A 15,101-nucleotide genomic window follows, 5' to 3' on the forward strand; every position below is an offset into this window, starting at 1 on the left:
AGCGCAAGGTTGAAGGACGGGGAAGCTCCGCACTGACCTACTACCGCAGAGCTGAGGAAACGGAAACGCCTCCTTGCAGCCAACTTCCCAGCTTCCCAGGGCAACGTTGAGACGTTTGAGACCGTAGTTGGTCCGTACAGACAGTCATTGAAGTGCGGATACCAAACGTCATAACGGACGTCCGCCGAAGCTGCCAAGGTACACTGTCCAGGGGCATTACAACTGTGCTGCAGCAGCAGGTATCTCGCTATCCCCTACGACAGCAGAGCCGCCGCGCGCACATTGCACGGTACCAAAATGCATGGTTGATGGAAACGCTTGTCTCTAAAACATGTAAGCGTCGGCAACCCCGTCGTACCTGCAGCTAATGCCTCCACCAGCGTTCAGCAGGTGGACAACCGCCATAATCTTCCCCAGTCCCAAGTCAACCACTCACACTCAAATGCTGTCACTGCCTAGCACATGCCATCATACAAGATTACTCCTGCCGTTCACGTGCCCGCTGCTCCTCACTCTCCTGACATTACTGTACATGCTACATAGTAACCACCGTTATGGTACAAGCAGTTTGGCGCCTGCAGCGCCGCCCGTAGGTCCCGGATACTGAAACAACACGTGTTTTTGCGCGCAGTAAGCGGGTCAGGTTCAACCGCTCAAGCCTGCACCTCCTCCCACCCGCTCCACGGCCAGTCCACGTCACCCGGCCTGGGTCGGCGGACCTCCTCCAGCTCCTCCTCTGCTTCCTCCTCCACATCTTGCCCCTGCTCCAGCTCCCAACCCTCGGCCCCGAGATCATCCGCTGCCGCGGCGGCCCCCTCCTCCCCGTCGTGCTCCTCCTCCTCAGCCTCCTCATCGTCGCTCATGCCGTCGTCACCGGCCTCACTCCCCTCCTCGCTGCCCTCCCCTTCTTCCTCCACTTCCTCCTCTGCGTCACCCGCCTCAATGCCCTCACCGCTCTCGTCATCCTCCCAGGCCACGTCCGCATCCCCCTCGCCGTCGCCGTCGTCCCCGGCCTCGCTGTCAGAATCCGAATCGGACGCAAGCTCTATGACCTCCACGCCACCCGCACCCGCCGCGCCGCCAGCCGCAAGGGCTGGAGCTGTCAACACCGCTGGCGCAGCCACCCACGGCCCGCCTATTGGTGCTTGTGTGGCCGGCGCCTCTTCTCTGCCGTCCTCTCCCAAGTCGTCCTCATCCGCGCTGCTGCTGCCTCCGGAGCCGCTTTCCGTGTCCATCCAGTCCTCCTCTCCGTCTCCGCCGTCGCTGTCAAGGTGCGCTGGTGCCAACGCCGCACGAGACTTCCATGCGCCAGCTGCCGTCGCCCCTGCCCCTGCCGCTGTCATGGCGGCTGCACGCCCACTGGGCCCTGCCTGCCCACTGGCTACTGCTGCTGCAGACGATGAAGGGCACCCGCCAGCGTTCAGTGGCGCAGTGCCCGCTGCACCGCCTGCCGCCGCCGCCGCTGCCGCCGCTGCCGCCGCTCGCCTGCAGCTCCGCAGCCTTGCGAGCCACCGCTTAAACGCGGGTGGCCGAGGCGACAGCAGGCAGTTGCCTTTGAGCTTGACCACCTGCAGACCGGTGAGCGCCGCCAGGGCCGCCGGCAATGCTGTGAGGCGGTTGTCGCTGACGTCCAGCCACGTCAGACGTGGCAGGCGCGCGGCCAGGCCCGCGGGCAGCGAGCTCAGGCGGTTTCCGGCGATGGACAGGAAGTCGAGGCGCGGCAGCGACGACATTGCCGCCGCAGCCCCCGCAGCGCAAGGCGGATGCTGCTGGCTTGTGCCGAATAGGGCGACGGGGAAGTTTGACAGCTGGTTGCAGGATAGGTCCAATTCCTGTGCGTACGGATGCACATGACACTTAGAGTATGATGTTGCGACTGCGGTGATAGCGGTATGGGCGCCCCTGACTCTCCCGTCCCCTCAACACGCACAGCACCCATACGCCCCCGCACCTGCAGCCCCGACAACTGCATCACGCAGGCAGGCAGCGTCTGCAACGCGTTGCTCCCAAGCGTCAGCAGCCGCAAGCCGCCCAGCGCGGGCGCCATCTGCGGCGGCAGGTCTGTGAGCTCGTTGCCTGCCGCGTCCAGCGACGTGAGCTGTGTGAGGCACGACAGCCAGACCGGCAGCGAGCACAGGCTGTTGTAGTCGATGGCCAGGTTGCGCAGCCGCGTCAGGCGCGCAAGGCAGGCCGGCAGCTGCTGCAGGTCGTTGGAGGAGAGGGCCAGCTGCTGCAGCTGCGTGGCGGCGCCAAGCGACTCGGGCAGGCCACTGAGGCCGCAGCCGGACAGGTCAAGCTGCGGAGGGGCGAGATGGGGAGTGGAGCGTGTGTGTGGGAACGGTGTGTTTGAACAATGACCTTGACCGCCATGCAAGCCAACGCAAACTAATTGCACACGCCAACGAGTCGTTAAGTTTGGGGCGCAAGGGTGTAATGCCAGCCGATTTGAAAACAGCGGGCGCACCTGTGTGAGGCTGCGGAGCTCGTACACCTCAGCGGGGCACGCGCCAAGTCGCCAGTTGCCGCTGAGGCTCAGCTGCTGCAGGCCTGTGAGAAAGCATTAATGCGGCACCAAAACGATGTAACATAAGGGACAGAAGCGTGGAGGTTAAAGGAAAGGCAGGGTGTCAAGTCCGGCGGAAAGTGTCGGAAGACCACCGGTGTCGTACGGCTGTACAGTTACGCGTACTGGTAACCGTCAACACGCAGCAGTGCCCATCGTCCAGCTTTGCAGAATCGTAGCATGCAGAAATGAGTCTAAGATTGACCCCGTAATGCTTGATTGCACCTCCTACAAAAACGGGTCGCAACTGCCAGTCTCCCATCCGCACTGCCTACCGCTCAGCCGCGCCAGCTGCTCGCCGTCCAGCGCCGCCAAGTCGCAGTCCGCCGCATCCAGCCGAGTTAAACCACTCGCGGCAAACAAACCCGGCGGCAGTAGCTCCAGACTGACAGGGATAGATACGGTAGATAGGACGAGAAGGGGAAGGGGGATAAGCGTGGGCAAGAGCAGGCGGCGGCGGGCGGATCGGGTCGTGCAGTATCAGGGGCGGCACCAGCAGGGCCCTCGCTTGCTCGCATCCAGAAGGGCATTCCCAAGGCGTCCTTCAAAGCTCAAGTAGCTCGCGGTTTGGCGGCACGTAAAGCGTGTGACACCATTATTTGGAGAGGCAAGAACCACGGTGTCCAGCCCATTTTTGCAGGGTGCGACCACCTCCGCTCCGCCCCGGCTCTCACCCCTGGTTTCCGCTGATGTCCAGCTCGGCGAGTGCGGCCAGCGCCTCCAGTCCTGGCAGCGCCTCGCCGCCGGCCTGCAGCTTGTTGCCCGCTGCGTTGAGGCAGGTGAGGGCGCTGAGTGCGGACAGGCTGGGCGGCAGCGCCAGCAGCTTGTTGCCGCTGACGTCCAGGGAGCGTAGGCTGCGCGCCAGGCCAAGCAAGCAGTCGTCCGAGGCGGCCAGGCGAGGACCCAGACCGCACTCGGCCGCACGCAGCACCTGCAGCGCCGGCAGCTGCAGCAGCGGCGCGGGGAGCTCTCCAGAGGGCAGGTCGGAGCGGGAGATGTCGAGGCAGGTGAGGCGGCTCAGCGCGACAACCCCGGACAGCGCCTGCGCGGCCTCGGCAGGCAGGTCGGTCGCGGTGAGGTGGCGAAGGGCGGGCAGACCCGCCAGTTGGGCCAGCAGCGCCGCGAGTTCGGAGGCACAGGCCGGCTGGCGCTCGTCAGAGACAATTGCTAGGCTGGAGACGTGAGGAAGACGCGCCGCGAGGTCGAAGGGCGCGGCGGTGGGCGGGACTCGGAGGCTGGTTGCGAGCTCGGACGCGAGCGCCATCCATTGCGTGTCTACCCCGCGCAGAATCGCAAGGGCGCCGGGCGCGCCGTCCGCAACTAATGCCAGTATGCTCTGTAGAAGCTCTGGCGGCAGCGAGCGCAGGTCGGAGCGCCTTCTGCGGTGAGGAAGGCGGACCGACAATTTCAGGTGGTTGGGGCCAAATTTCGTGTTTCAGAAAACGGCCCAGAACGCGCTCGCGGGGGGCCTCGAGGCCGCCCCTGCGCTTCAGACGACAAGCCAATATTGTAAGGGGCCCTTTTGGCGCGCGTCGGGGCTCCGATATGGCCGAAGCGCGGAGACTGCGCTGCTCGGTTTGGGGGCCCAGGTGGTTGGGAGGGGTCAAATCGGTGCGCCCTTCCGACGCCCACAGCTCACTTTACGCGCTGTGCCGCAGCCAATGAGTGCCTTGCTTCATATATAGCCACTATGAGGTGGCAGTGCAGCTGGAGCGCGCCCCTGTGCGACGAAATCCGCTCTCCCGCCCTCCGCGACCGCAACCACCTTCAGTCGCGACCGGCTCGCCGAGCCCCTCCCGCCCGCAAGTTGTGTCATGCTCGACACGCTAGTGCCCTCAAAGAACTTTAACCCTATTCAATGGGCTGCCGAGCCGGGCTGGAGGGCTCCCGGGCGAGCTAGCGCGGAGCTCAATCGGGGCGGCCCTCACCGGACGTTTGCACGCAACAAGGCCTGAGAGTATCCAGACAACCTCCCTGTGCTCCATTATCTGTCTTCTATATTGCATAAGGCCCCTTCCAGGCCCCCCGGCGCGACGCTGAGCCCGCTCCCGATGCGCCTCTCCTGACCTGGTCACAGAGCTCTCCAGCCCGCTCCTCCGGCTTGCCCGCGCCGTCCAGCTAGTAGACATAGCTATCCTAGGGCCAGCCCAGCCTAATGTCCAGGCCTACACTGACGCCGCAGAAGGCGGGTATGGGGTGTCCAGCAAGAGCACAAACAGAGGCTTGGCGCAATGTAAGCTATAGTTGAGACGTATCTGTGTTTCTTCAACTACATAGGGGAGCCAGCGCGGCCCTTGTGGAGAATCGGTCACAGGTGTACGACTTGGGCCATGCACCCAGGCGAAGCCATGTTTAGTTCTAAACCCATGTAAAATTACATAGTAGTGCAACCTTAGAGTAGGATTTATGTTGCAGGGTCCTGCTGGGACCGTCCCGGCGTTCACTCGCGTTCACCGCACCGCTGGCGATGCGTTTGCTGGGCGCCAAGCACCTGCAAACCCATCTTAGTGAAGCTATGGCTCGAAAGGCGCCGACGGATGGGACTTAGTTGGGGTGCCACGGAGGGGTGTTCGCGCCATGTCCCCGGTGCAATTCTTCACCCGCACACTCAAAGTGTCGCACGCTTGGTCGCGAGGCCCTCCCACAGCCAGGCAGCAATATTGCAGTGCTCAGGGGTTTGGTGAATGCGGCATGCAGCAACCTGTGCACACTCAGCTGGGCTGTGGGTTTGACGGCATATGGCGGGCTGAAGTTGGACCGTCGCTGCTCGCCACGCAGCCACCTGCAACGAATCATTGGCCGCGCGTCAGGCTCCGCTGCTCCCCGCACGACGTCGCAAGCAGTGGTCAAATGCGAGCGTTGTTTGAAAGCGCACCAAGGCTGCGTCTTTGCGCGAAGGGGTGCCGGGGCAACCGCGCGACGTTTGGTCTTCGACACCAGTCGCGCTGCGCACGCTCCGCTGTCAAGCCGCCCAGGCGGCCGCCCGCGATGGGCATCCCGATCCGTGCCCGTGCGCCATGCCCTGCAGCAACAGCAGTCCTGCAGTGCAGCTCTAGTCCGTTGCATCTGTTCACTCCATCAAGTTGAATTCCGCATCGCTCGTTACGTAGTACCATGCTGACGGTTGTGACGAACCGTCCAGGCGTCCACGGCCACGGTTGCCATTTCAGACGCTGATGCGCCTAGAGCGACACACACAATCCTCACAGCTGCCTATGTAGCCGCGCGAGTTGACAGCAGACATGGGCATACCGTAAGGAGCATTGCTTGTCTCGTGCGCATGCTCTGGGGCTCCTACCGTATTCAGCTCCTGCCCAACTCGTCATTAACTCTTATCCGTCCTCACGCCCGCTGCCCCGAGCACCGCCCGCTCCCCCGAGCACCGCCCAATCAAGCCTTGACATTGACCGCCTGCCTGCAACTCCAGCTCGCACAACAAACGAGCAGGCTTGCATTGGCATACACATCCGTACACTAGTTACACTAGTTACGCCAGTACCCGGTGGGCGCGGCGCCTGGACTGCCGGGGGGGGCGAGGGCCCCGCTAACCTGAAAAGGCCGCGGATGATGTACGCTACTGCTGATGCATCAATCGCAGACCCTAATGTTGTGCTGGTCCAAGCTTGGTACCGCGTGGGAAGAGGGAAATTCACTCCTACAGCTGGCCCAAATGGCATACATCAGCAGTCCATCCCGTCATCAACGTGTCGCTGTCACCATACCAGCTTATACATCGTGTCTCATGTCATGCGGCTTCACACCCGACCGACCCGAGCGGAACGTCCAACTTGAGCATCGTCATCCAGGGGTGCTCCTTTCCGTCAAATAACGCAACACGTAGGCTGCACGACCGCCACGCAAGGCAGCCGATGGCCCACTCCTCACTGCACGCATGCATGTGCGCAGGCACGCAGCGCGCCAGCCAGTATACTGACAAGGTTGACCGTGGCAGTGCCGCGCTCTCACGTGTTCTGAGAATACTTATGCCTGCAGCGCAGTGACCAAAATGCAGCAAGGTGCGGCAGCGTATCAGCGACCGAGCCCCACCAGAATTGCAAGGCAGCCTGGCAGGATCCAGCACGCAAGCGCCCACATCATCAGCCAGAGTGATGACCCTCGAGAAATGACACTCCTTCTTGCCCTTCTCCTTCGCGCCACGTACCCGCAGTTCTTGCACTCGTAGAAGACGGTCTGGCCCTCATCCGCCGAGCGCAGCTGCATGGTGTAGTACTCCAGCTGACGGTGGTTGCACTTGGGGCAGGGCTCGTCCACCTGCAGCGAGCGTTAGCGAGCATTGATGATGGCGGCATGGTTGTGGGTGTGCGCACTGGGCCAGAGAGCTAAGCTGCTCTGCACAATTCACAACCTCACAAAGCCATACGTTGGAGGACTATCCCACTGGCCGGCCGTACCATATGGCCGTCACATTTCAGGCATGTCAGCGCTTCCCACCTCTGGAGTATTCAAGAAGTGTCAGGCGCAGACCACCTACTCGGCTACTCCAGCCCTACGTGTTGTCCAGGCTGCCTTGCCCTGCCCCGGACACGGCCTCACCCAGGCACCCGAATGCTTTCAAGTGCGGCGAATCCTGCCTGACTACCTAAGGCCACCATGACTACTGTGCCTCCAGCGCGCGTTTTCTGCCCCTCACGCCCCCATCCCGTACCGTGGCGCGCTTGCGGCCCTTCAGCAGCTCCTCATCCTCCACGCTCTTCACCAGCGGCTCAAGCGCAAAACGGCGCCGGTAGTCCTCCATGTCCGTGCGTAGAACCACTTTCACGGATGATAACTCTGCGAAAGATGACAGACAATCCAAGAGTGGGGCTAGGCTTGGGACTGAGGCAAGTGTCCAGCGTGACGGGCCCAGCACACGCTGGTGTTGGAATTATTGCCGGCCCACGAAGCTCAGTGGTCCCCGCGTAACCTGGCCCCGATAATCCAGTGGTGCGCTCTACCCCGAATATAAGGCCGCCTCGCTTACCCGCCAGGCTGCGCTCGTAGCCCGACACGGGGCAAGCGGCCACTTGCCGCTTGGGGTCGAGGTGCAGCAGGTACCCCGACGTGGGGCAGAACATCCAGTCCTTGTCCGACGACATCTTCACAGGGTCTCTGCTCAACGCTTAGGCAGGCAATTCAGCTTGGGGCGCTGCCCCCAGGCGCCCCTCGAGCAAGCGAATGTGAGTTGGCGGCTGTCGGCCTCGGCAAATTCACAGCGCTATACGTGTTTCGTGTATGCAAGCACTATATACTCCCAGTGAAGCTCAAGGCGCTGGCTTACAATAGAGCAGCTTCAGCGGGGTCTAAACAAGCTCTGAAACAAGCTTGTCCCAAAGCTAAGCAGCAGCATAAACGTTGCGAACAGTTGCAGATGATTGTCTTTACCAAATTTACTTTGAATGTGCCAAACATGGCAAGTTCATTGGCACAATCGACCCCAAAGCGGTAATTGGCAACTTTCCCTACCGACAACAATGCTGAACACGTACAACTGTAGGTTAAAGGCACCTAGTAAGACAATGACTAGCTGTCAGGGCTAATACGTAGCAAGCACTCAACTGCCTTTCTTTTGCCTCGCTGTTCGCTACGAAGATCATTGAATCTGATTGGCATCATTACCTAGATAGCAAGCATGCTGTATCTAGGTGGGCTCACAGAGCAACATCCGACTCAGGAAAATACCCTAAGCTGGCCTGTTCGTTCGCGGTGATCGTTTCTGCTGCGAGCTTTGGAGAAGCACCAGCACCGGTATTCGGGCTTGGCGGAAACCTACCGTGTCATTCCGAATTGCCACCCGCGAAGTATTCCGATCTCAGCAGCTATTCGCGCGTATTGCCTGGCAAGCCTAAGGGCTCAGCAATAGCCTACACGTCTGTGCATCCATCCATCAGGAGTTGAGCCGGGGCGCAGCGCTGCAACTGCCCACACACACACGCGGGTGGGCGAGCGCTCTCGCGTCAAGGAGCCCCATCTGACTTGACGCCCCAGTCTTAATCATGGCGGCCGCGTCATACTACAGTATGCCCGCCGGCAATGTTGCACCGGTGCCGGCGCCAGCTTTCTCGTTTAATCCGGGCACTGGCGCCCGCAGCTCCACTACACGCTTTACCCCAGCTGACTTCAAGTGGGTGTGCAGTTTGGAGTGTTAAGCTTTTTGGGGGGCTATCCCGCATCCACCTTAGATGTATAGGAACCTATACAGAGACAGGCACCTGCATAGCCACAATTCTGGTCAAGCGCCTGGGATGCTGCATCTGGTCGGCTCCTGTAGCACCACCCGTCGACCCCCGCCCCCGCCCGCGCCTCCTCAACCCAACCCACTCCCATCCTCCGAACAACCCACCATCCCTCCCCTGGGAAACACCACGCAGGTACAACGGGCGGGTGGCGGCGGCGCTGCTGCCCTGCCTGCTGACGGTGGCGGCGGTGGGCGGCGCCAGCGTGCTGGCCTGCCTCACGGTGGGCGCCATGGTGGTGTACCTCATGGACGCGCTGCAGTACCGCGAGGGCGCCTTCACCTGCGCCTGGCTCACGCTGGCCGCCACCAACGTCAGCTTCACAGTGGCGCTGCTGGCCACCTCGGACGCGCCCGTGGGGCTGCAGGTGCGAGGTGGCGCTGCGAGGCAGGGCGCTGTAGGGGCGGAGACAGTTGGGAAGACGGGCCGAGGCGTCGACTGTAGGGCGACGCGGCGTAAGTGTACCTGACCTGTCGGGGCTTCCAGCTGTGCCCTCATTTCTCTACCCTTGCGACCTCCCCACCCCCTGCTTCCCCGCCTTCGGCCCCTCGCGCCCACCCGCCCTGCCGCAGGTGTTCATGCTGTTCTCCACCATCGCGCTGACGGTGTTGACGGGCATGTGGGCCAGCCTGCAGTTCAAGTGGCTGCAGATGCAGTACCCCGCCGCCGCCATCTACTTTGAGCGCTGCGTGCTGACGGCCTCGCTGCCGCTGGCGGCGGTCATGCACAGCCTAGGCCTGGCCACGTTCGTGCCGTACAGCGACGTGCCGTACTACCTGGCAGTGCTGCTGACGGGGCTGTACTACCTGCTGGGCCGGCCGCTCATATCGTCCTTCTACAACGTGCGTTAAGGCCATGCGCTGCCTTTGGGGGGGCGCGAAGCGGTCTCAGCAGCGGGCAGCAGTGCTATGCTATGCAAGCGCCACCGGCTCCGCCGCAATGCTGACTCGTTTTAGACCTGACCCGTACTGGGTGATTGCAGGTCAAGGCCGGTCCCGCTGGCCTGGGCGGCGGCCCTGCGGTGGGCCCCGAGGCGGTGGTGCAGACGCGCGGCGACGGGCTGCTGATGGCGGCGCTGGTGGCGCTGCTGCCCGCTGTCACCTACGCCGCCGTGCACTGGGTGGTGCTGTCGCTGCACGTGCACGTCTACTCCATGCTGCTCCTGTCCGGCGGCATGCCGCTGCTGCTCACGCTGCTGCCCGGCGGCATGTGGTGGCTCGAGCCCGCGCCGGCGTCGCCCGTGAACGCCGGCTCCGGCGCCTTCGGCGCCCCCACCTCTATCTCCTGCCTGCCCTACATCTCCATCACGCCCTCCTCCAGCCTGGCTGGTTTCCTGCGGAAGACGCTGCTGGCAGTGGCGCTGCTGGTGGCGCTGGTGGGCTTCGAGGGTCGCGTGGTGTTCCACGGCTTCGGGCAGTACATCCAGCTGCCGCCGCCCTGGAACTGGGTGGCGGTCACGTTTGCGCTGTTCGGCTGCGCGGTGGTCGGGCTGATGCACGTGACGGGCGCGCTGGGCGGCAGTGTGGACGTGACGGTGGCAGGCAGCTTCCTGCTGCTGTGCACCACCGCGGGTGAGGGGCGGGTCTTTTGGAGGGGGAGCGACTACGGGGCGGCGAGTGGCAGGTTGGATGGTGTGCACTCGGATGGGGTGCGCTGGTATGGGGTGCATGCGTATGGGGCTTGTGGGCGGACTGGGGATGCAAGGTGGCCAGGCTGGCACCCTGCGTCAAGCGGTGAGGTGTCCAACGCGTCGTGGTGCCTGCCGATGTGCATGCAGGCGCCCTGGCCGCCGGCATCCCCTTCCACTGGCTGCCGGCGCCGCTGCTGGCGGCGTGCGGGCTGTCGCTGTTCTATGAGAGCCGCAGCCTGCGAGAGTACATGGTGTTCGTGGTTGGCGCCTTCCTTACCGGTGAGTGCGGTGCGGATACCGTGTAACTAATGCATGGTGTGCTGCATTTGAGCCACAGCAACATCAGCAGCAGCTGCAGCAGCAGAGGGTCCGCTGGAGGAGCTCGCCACCGGCACATGGGCCAGAGGCCTGCGCCATACGCCCACTGGCTCTGCCACTGAGCGCCACTGAGCGCCCCGCCTCGCCCGTTTCCTGCCTGGTCCTTCACAGGCCTGTGGTTCATGCGGCAGCACTTCTGGTTCCTGGACATCCTGGTGTCGGGCATGCGGCTGCACACGCTGTGCAAGCTGGCAGTGGCGGCGCTGGTGCCGGCGCTCACCGTTCCCGGCCTGGTCGTGGCCAGGGTAAGACCTGAGCGCCTGCCGCGCAATCCTCTCGTGGTTGCAGAGGCGCCATGTACAGGTGTGCTTGATGGTGCTTCAGTGGCTTCTCACCCCGTCTCGCCTTTGCGGACCCCTCCTCTGCCGCAGGCCAATGCGCACGTCATCGGCGGACTGCTGGTGGCGCAGGCGGTGCTGATCAGCCTCATGGAGGAGAAGCTGTACGCGGCGGGGCACGAGGAGGGCGCGCCGGAGCCCATGTACCCGGGTGAGCCCGCCTGCCCCCTGCCCTGTGTGCCTGCACGCACACACTAGGTCCAACCCTCCGAAGTGGGCGCATTACGCATGCAGTCTGGTGTCCCCCTGTTGCCTACGCCGTACCCGACCAGCCGCTTGCCTCTGCGTACCGTGCCTGTCCCGCCCTGTCCGCTGGTCGCAAGAATCGTTGCGTCCTCCTTCATCTTACCTTATACCGCACCCAGCAAGCCGCGCGCCTCTGCTCACGGTGTTTGTCCCGCCGTGTCCGATGTGCCCCCTCCCGTCCCTCCGCCTGCTGCAGGCTGGCTGGTGCTGGCCACGACGCTGGTGGGCCTGGCCGCGGCGCGGCTGTTGACGGGCCAGGGCCGCCTCACGCCGCTGGCCTCCTGGCTGCTGCACTCGCTGTACGCCGCCAAGGCCTCCATGCTGGTCATTCCAGAGGCACAACTGGTGCTGCCCGCCGCGCTGCTGCTGGCCGCCACCATCGCCCCCTACTTCTTCCACGGCTCGTCATGGCTGCACAACACGCCCGCCGGCGCCGCAGGCGCCGGCGCGCTGCTGGCCGTGGCCTCTGTGCCCGCCGGCCCGCCGGGCTCGCCGGTGCCGCCGGCATCCGCGCCCAGCCGGCCGCGGCGGCTGCGGCTGGCGCCGTGGCAGGGCCTGGCGCATGTGCTGTCGGTGGCGGTGTGTGTGGCGCTGGCGCGGTTCGCCGTGTTCGATGTGGTGCAGTTCCTCATCTCGGCGCGCCCCACCGAGGGGCTGCTGCTGGGGTGCCTGGCGCTCACGCTGGCGGGCTGCCTGGTGCCGCTGGTGACGCACTGCTACGCGGGGCAGGGCGTGCTGGCGCGCTGGGCGGTGGGGCTCGCGCTCATCGGCATGCTGCTGGTGCTGATGGAGCCGCCGCTGCCACTGGCCGGTGGCGCGCGCTGCCCGCCCATGCCGCTGTCGCTGTCGCTGTGCCCGCGGCTGTGGGACGAGCGGCACGTGCCCATGCACAGCGCCGAAGACGTGGAGATCTGGGGCCGCGGCCTCAGTCGCAGGTGCGCAGCCGCTTGCAGTGCATGCACGTATGCGTGGGTTCCGGGATCTCTGCACTCTGGGAACACGGTGTGCATGGTGCAGGATGAATTGTTTCGGCTTATGCCACCCACTGCGTGCCTGGCCTGGGTCGCGGACAGGGAGCACTGGCCGCGCTGGCTGCTCATCGCGGCGGTGGTGGCGGGCATGGCCACCACCGGCGGCGGCAACCCGGGCGCCATGGTGCCGCAGCGAAGCCCCAGCCGCGCCGGCGTCAGCGGGCGGCTGGCGTTCGGCGCGGTGGCGGGTCTGCTGGTGGGCGGCTACACCGCACTGGAGCTGCTGCCGGACCAGATCCCGCTGCAGGTGAGTGAGGGCAGCGGCTGGCGCGCCGTGGGTTAGGCTTGGGCTGGGTTGCCAACGAAATGCCCAGTCTACGGAACGTGGACGAAAATTCCAAGCAGAACGGGCCTGCAGCTTGCGGCTGGCTGTCGTGTCGGCTTATTGCGGTGGTAGCTCCCTGGTGTAGTGACGCAGCGCCGGGCGGAGCACGTGCCTGACGTCCGGTTGCGTATGGTGCCGCTGCAGCTGCTGGTGACCGCTGCCACCGTCGTGGCCGTCATCTTCGTGGTGCTGCTGTCGCTGCCCAAGGCCGGCGGGCCGGTGGCGCTGCCGGCTCTGGGTATCCTGTGGGGCACCTGTAGCGGCCTGGCGCTGCTGTTGCACGCCGAGCTGCCGGTGTCGGCGGACCGGGCCAACAGCCGCCTGTTCCCGGACAGCAAGGTGCAGGTGCGTTCGGGGGCCAGAGCCAGGGCCCGCAGCTTGCACCTCCGCACCTTGTGCTGCCGTATGCGATACCTGCTGCTAGTCCATACCGTGCCTTGTTCGTGGCAATTCAGTACCGGTACTGAAGACTGTACCTGCCTAGCTGACATAAAGACGGCCGGTAACGTGTATCTAAACGGCCCGTGTCGCTTTGCCCTGTCAGGTTGAGCGCGAGATCTACCGCGCCACCAAGGCCTCGCTGCTGGCGGTGGTGGCCTCGCACGCGCTGCTCATGGCGTTCGCGCTCAAGCTCAAGATGACGTCCGCGCTGCGCCGCCGCGCAGCCGCCATGCATGGCCGCGGTGAGTGCGCGCCGCACCGCACTTCGGCTGTGCCCATCTTTCACCCCACCCCGAATCCACCAAGGTTGCTGTCTTGCATCACTACTGAGCACGACTCCTCAATCCAACTCGCTGCCATTCCCGTCACTAACCCAACCTACGGCGCCTACCCGTCGCGCAGACAACGCCAACGGCGGCGGTTCCGCCAACGCCTCTTTCGGCATCTCGCCCTCCGACCTGCTGTGCGGCGTGGTTCCCTCCTCCGTGTTCGCCAACTACTGCGCCATGCTCAAGCTGGAGGGCGCCGGCGCACTGGCGCTGCAGCGGCTGGCGGCAGAGGGACTGGCGTGGGTGCCAACGCTGGGCAACCTGCTGACGCTGACGGCGGTGGCGCTGGGCGTGGCGCTCAACGGCTTCCTCAACGGCGGCGTGGGGGCGCCCGAGGGCATCTTCATGCTGGCGCCCATCCTGCTGCTGCTCAGCCAGGTACGTGCCGCCGCCGGGTGCGGTGATGCTTGGGGACCCACTGAGAAATTGGGCGCTGCATGATGAAAGGGCGCGCTCTCCAATCTGCATAGTTGGTCCTCCGCAACTCTTGGCGCGCGCCGCCCTGCCACATACCCTTCCGCCGCCCGCGCCCGCAGGACCCGCTCATCCTGCCCGGCCTGACGGAGCGGCAGCGCTACTGCCCGCCCTTCCTGGCTGTCAGCGCCTACCTGCTGGGCTCCGGAGTGCTGGTGGCGGTGGGCGACGTGCTGACGCCCAGCGGCGCGGTGGCGGCGTCCGGCCTGCCGCCGGCGCTTTACCTGGCCAAGGACCTGGGCCTAGCTGGTACGTCCGTGCGTTGATGCGTTGTTTTCTGTTTGGCCCTTGCTTCTCTTTTACACGTAAGATGTGTAAAGGCGTTGTGCTCTTTCGATAAAGCGACAAGGCACCTGGCTCATCCGCGTCTGCCTCCTCCCTGCTTAACCTTGCAACCCCCCCTACCACAAACACACGCCCCGACAGCGCTGGCTGTTCCCCACCACGTGGTGTTCCTGATCTACCTGTGGACCCTGCGTCCCAAGCCCTGGGGCCTGCCGCTGCTGCTGATGGCGCCGGTGTGCCTGCTGCCGCTAGCCATGGCGGACGTGCCGGCGCTGCGCTTCTTTGGCGCGGCGGGCGCGCTGGCGGCGGTGATGCAGTATTTCAGCATGAAGCACGTGCGCCACGTGGGCATGAAGGTGATTTAAATAGGTTTTTGGCGGCCGCGATGCCGCGATACCGCTTGCGTTCGCGTCAGTGGCGATTGCTAGGCTGGCCGAGAGCAGATGACGGTGTAGGGCAGTCGCCCTTCTAGGAGGTGGTGGCACGAGGTGGTGGACAGGTTAAGATTGAGACGAATTAGGAGGGGCAAGGGAGTCATACAAGGAGTTAGTGGGAAGCAGCACGGGAGTACGCGTTACGAGGGATTTACAGTGTGCTGCTGTGGGTTGGCCTTGGGCCAGGAGCAGCTTAACAGCGGGGACTTCGGACCGCCTCGTGGCCTCCAAGAGCACAGGCGTGGTGAGCACGTCGGGGAACGTTGGGTGAGATGCTAGTGTGCATGGCAAGCTACATACTCAACCTGAAATGAGAAGGGGCCAGACCCTGGGTGCATGGCCGATGGTGCATTCGCGTGGGCAATCGGAGAATCGCCGTGGTGGGCCCGCACAA

General features: G+C 64.2%; 3 protein-coding genes across 3 annotated transcripts; 1 reads left to right on the plus strand and 2 right to left on the minus strand.

Annotated features, from left to right (window-relative positions):
- Window positions 1–3: 3 nt before the first annotated feature.
- On the minus strand, window positions 4–4,919 carry CHLRE_01g017951v5 (uncharacterized protein). Its single transcript, XM_001689880.2, has 6 exons — window positions 4,631–4,919; window positions 3,238–3,942; window positions 2,839–2,948; window positions 2,465–2,547; window positions 1,952–2,296; window positions 4–1,832 (listed from the first exon to the last, which is right to left on the minus strand). The coding sequence occupies exons 1-6, from the start codon at window positions 4,690–4,692 to the stop codon at window positions 654–656; spliced, it is 2,484 nt and encodes an 827-aa protein (XP_001689932.2). The 5' UTR covers window positions 4,693–4,919; the 3' UTR covers window positions 4–653.
- A 734-nt stretch (window positions 4,920–5,653) lies between these two features.
- On the minus strand, window positions 5,654–7,919 carry CHLRE_01g018000v5 (uncharacterized protein). The gene is made up of 4 exons (XM_001689881.2): window positions 7,545–7,919; window positions 7,230–7,354; window positions 6,726–6,835; window positions 5,654–6,550 (listed from the first exon to the last, which is right to left on the minus strand). Exons 1-4 carry the CDS (start codon window positions 7,657–7,659, stop codon window positions 6,526–6,528), a joined length of 375 nt encoding a protein of 124 aa, XP_001689933.1. The 5' UTR covers window positions 7,660–7,919; the 3' UTR covers window positions 5,654–6,525.
- Window positions 7,920–8,019: 100 nt separating this feature from the next.
- Window positions 8,020–15,081, plus strand: CHLRE_01g018050v5 (uncharacterized protein). Its single transcript, XM_043058427.1, has 14 exons — window positions 8,020–8,684; window positions 8,932–9,163; window positions 9,369–9,638; window positions 9,779–10,367; window positions 10,574–10,705; window positions 10,916–11,049; window positions 11,176–11,293; window positions 11,585–12,323; window positions 12,462–12,666; window positions 12,889–13,089; window positions 13,289–13,427; window positions 13,588–13,892; window positions 14,051–14,237; window positions 14,415–15,081. Exons 1-14 carry the CDS (start codon window positions 8,557–8,559, stop codon window positions 14,636–14,638), a joined length of 3,603 nt encoding a protein of 1,200 aa, XP_042928341.1. The 5' UTR covers window positions 8,020–8,556; the 3' UTR covers window positions 14,639–15,081.
- The last annotated feature ends 20 nt before the right edge of the window (window positions 15,082–15,101 follow it).

This window comes from Chlamydomonas reinhardtii, chromosome 1, assembly GCF_000002595.2.
Source record: "Chlamydomonas reinhardtii strain CC-503 cw92 mt+ chromosome 1, whole genome shotgun sequence".
Lineage (NCBI taxonomy): Eukaryota > Viridiplantae > Chlorophyta > Chlorophyceae > Chlamydomonadales > Chlamydomonadaceae > Chlamydomonas > Chlamydomonas reinhardtii.

Excerpts from the sequence above, each read along its gene's own strand:
- CHLRE_01g017951v5 (XM_001689880.2), bottom strand. The coding sequence starts at position 4,692 with ATGTCTACTAGCTGGACGGCGCGGGCAAGCCGGAGGAGCGGGCTGGAG. Across the intron at positions 3,943-4,630 it reads CTGGAGAGCTCTGTGACCAG|AAGGCGCTCCGACCTGCGCT; the intron begins GTCAGGAGAGGC and ends TCCTCACCGCAG. Across the intron at positions 2,548-2,838 it reads GCAGCTGGCGCGGCTGAGCG|GCCTGCAGCAGCTGAGCCTC; the intron begins GTAGGCAGTGCG and ends GCTTTCTCACAG.
- CHLRE_01g018000v5 (XM_001689881.2), bottom strand. The coding sequence starts at position 7,659 with ATGTCGTCGGACAAGGACTGGATGTTCTGCCCCACGTCGGGGTACCTG. Across the intron at positions 6,836-7,229 it reads AGGGCCGCAAGCGCGCCACG|GTGGACGAGCCCTGCCCCAA; the intron begins GTACGGGATGGG and ends CGCTCGCTGCAG. Across the intron at positions 6,551-6,725 it reads TACGAGTGCAAGAACTGCGG|GCATAAGTATTCTCAGAACA; the intron begins GTACGTGGCGCG and ends ACTGCGCTGCAG.
- CHLRE_01g018050v5 (XM_043058427.1), top strand. The coding sequence starts at position 8,557 with ATGGCGGCCGCGTCATACTACAGTATGCCCGCCGGCAATGTTGCACCG. Across the intron at positions 13,090-13,288 it reads TCCCGGACAGCAAGGTGCAG|GTTGAGCGCGAGATCTACCG; the intron begins GTGCGTTCGGGG and ends TTGCCCTGTCAG. Across the intron at positions 13,893-14,050 it reads TCCTGCTGCTGCTCAGCCAG|GACCCGCTCATCCTGCCCGG; the intron begins GTACGTGCCGCC and ends CCGCGCCCGCAG.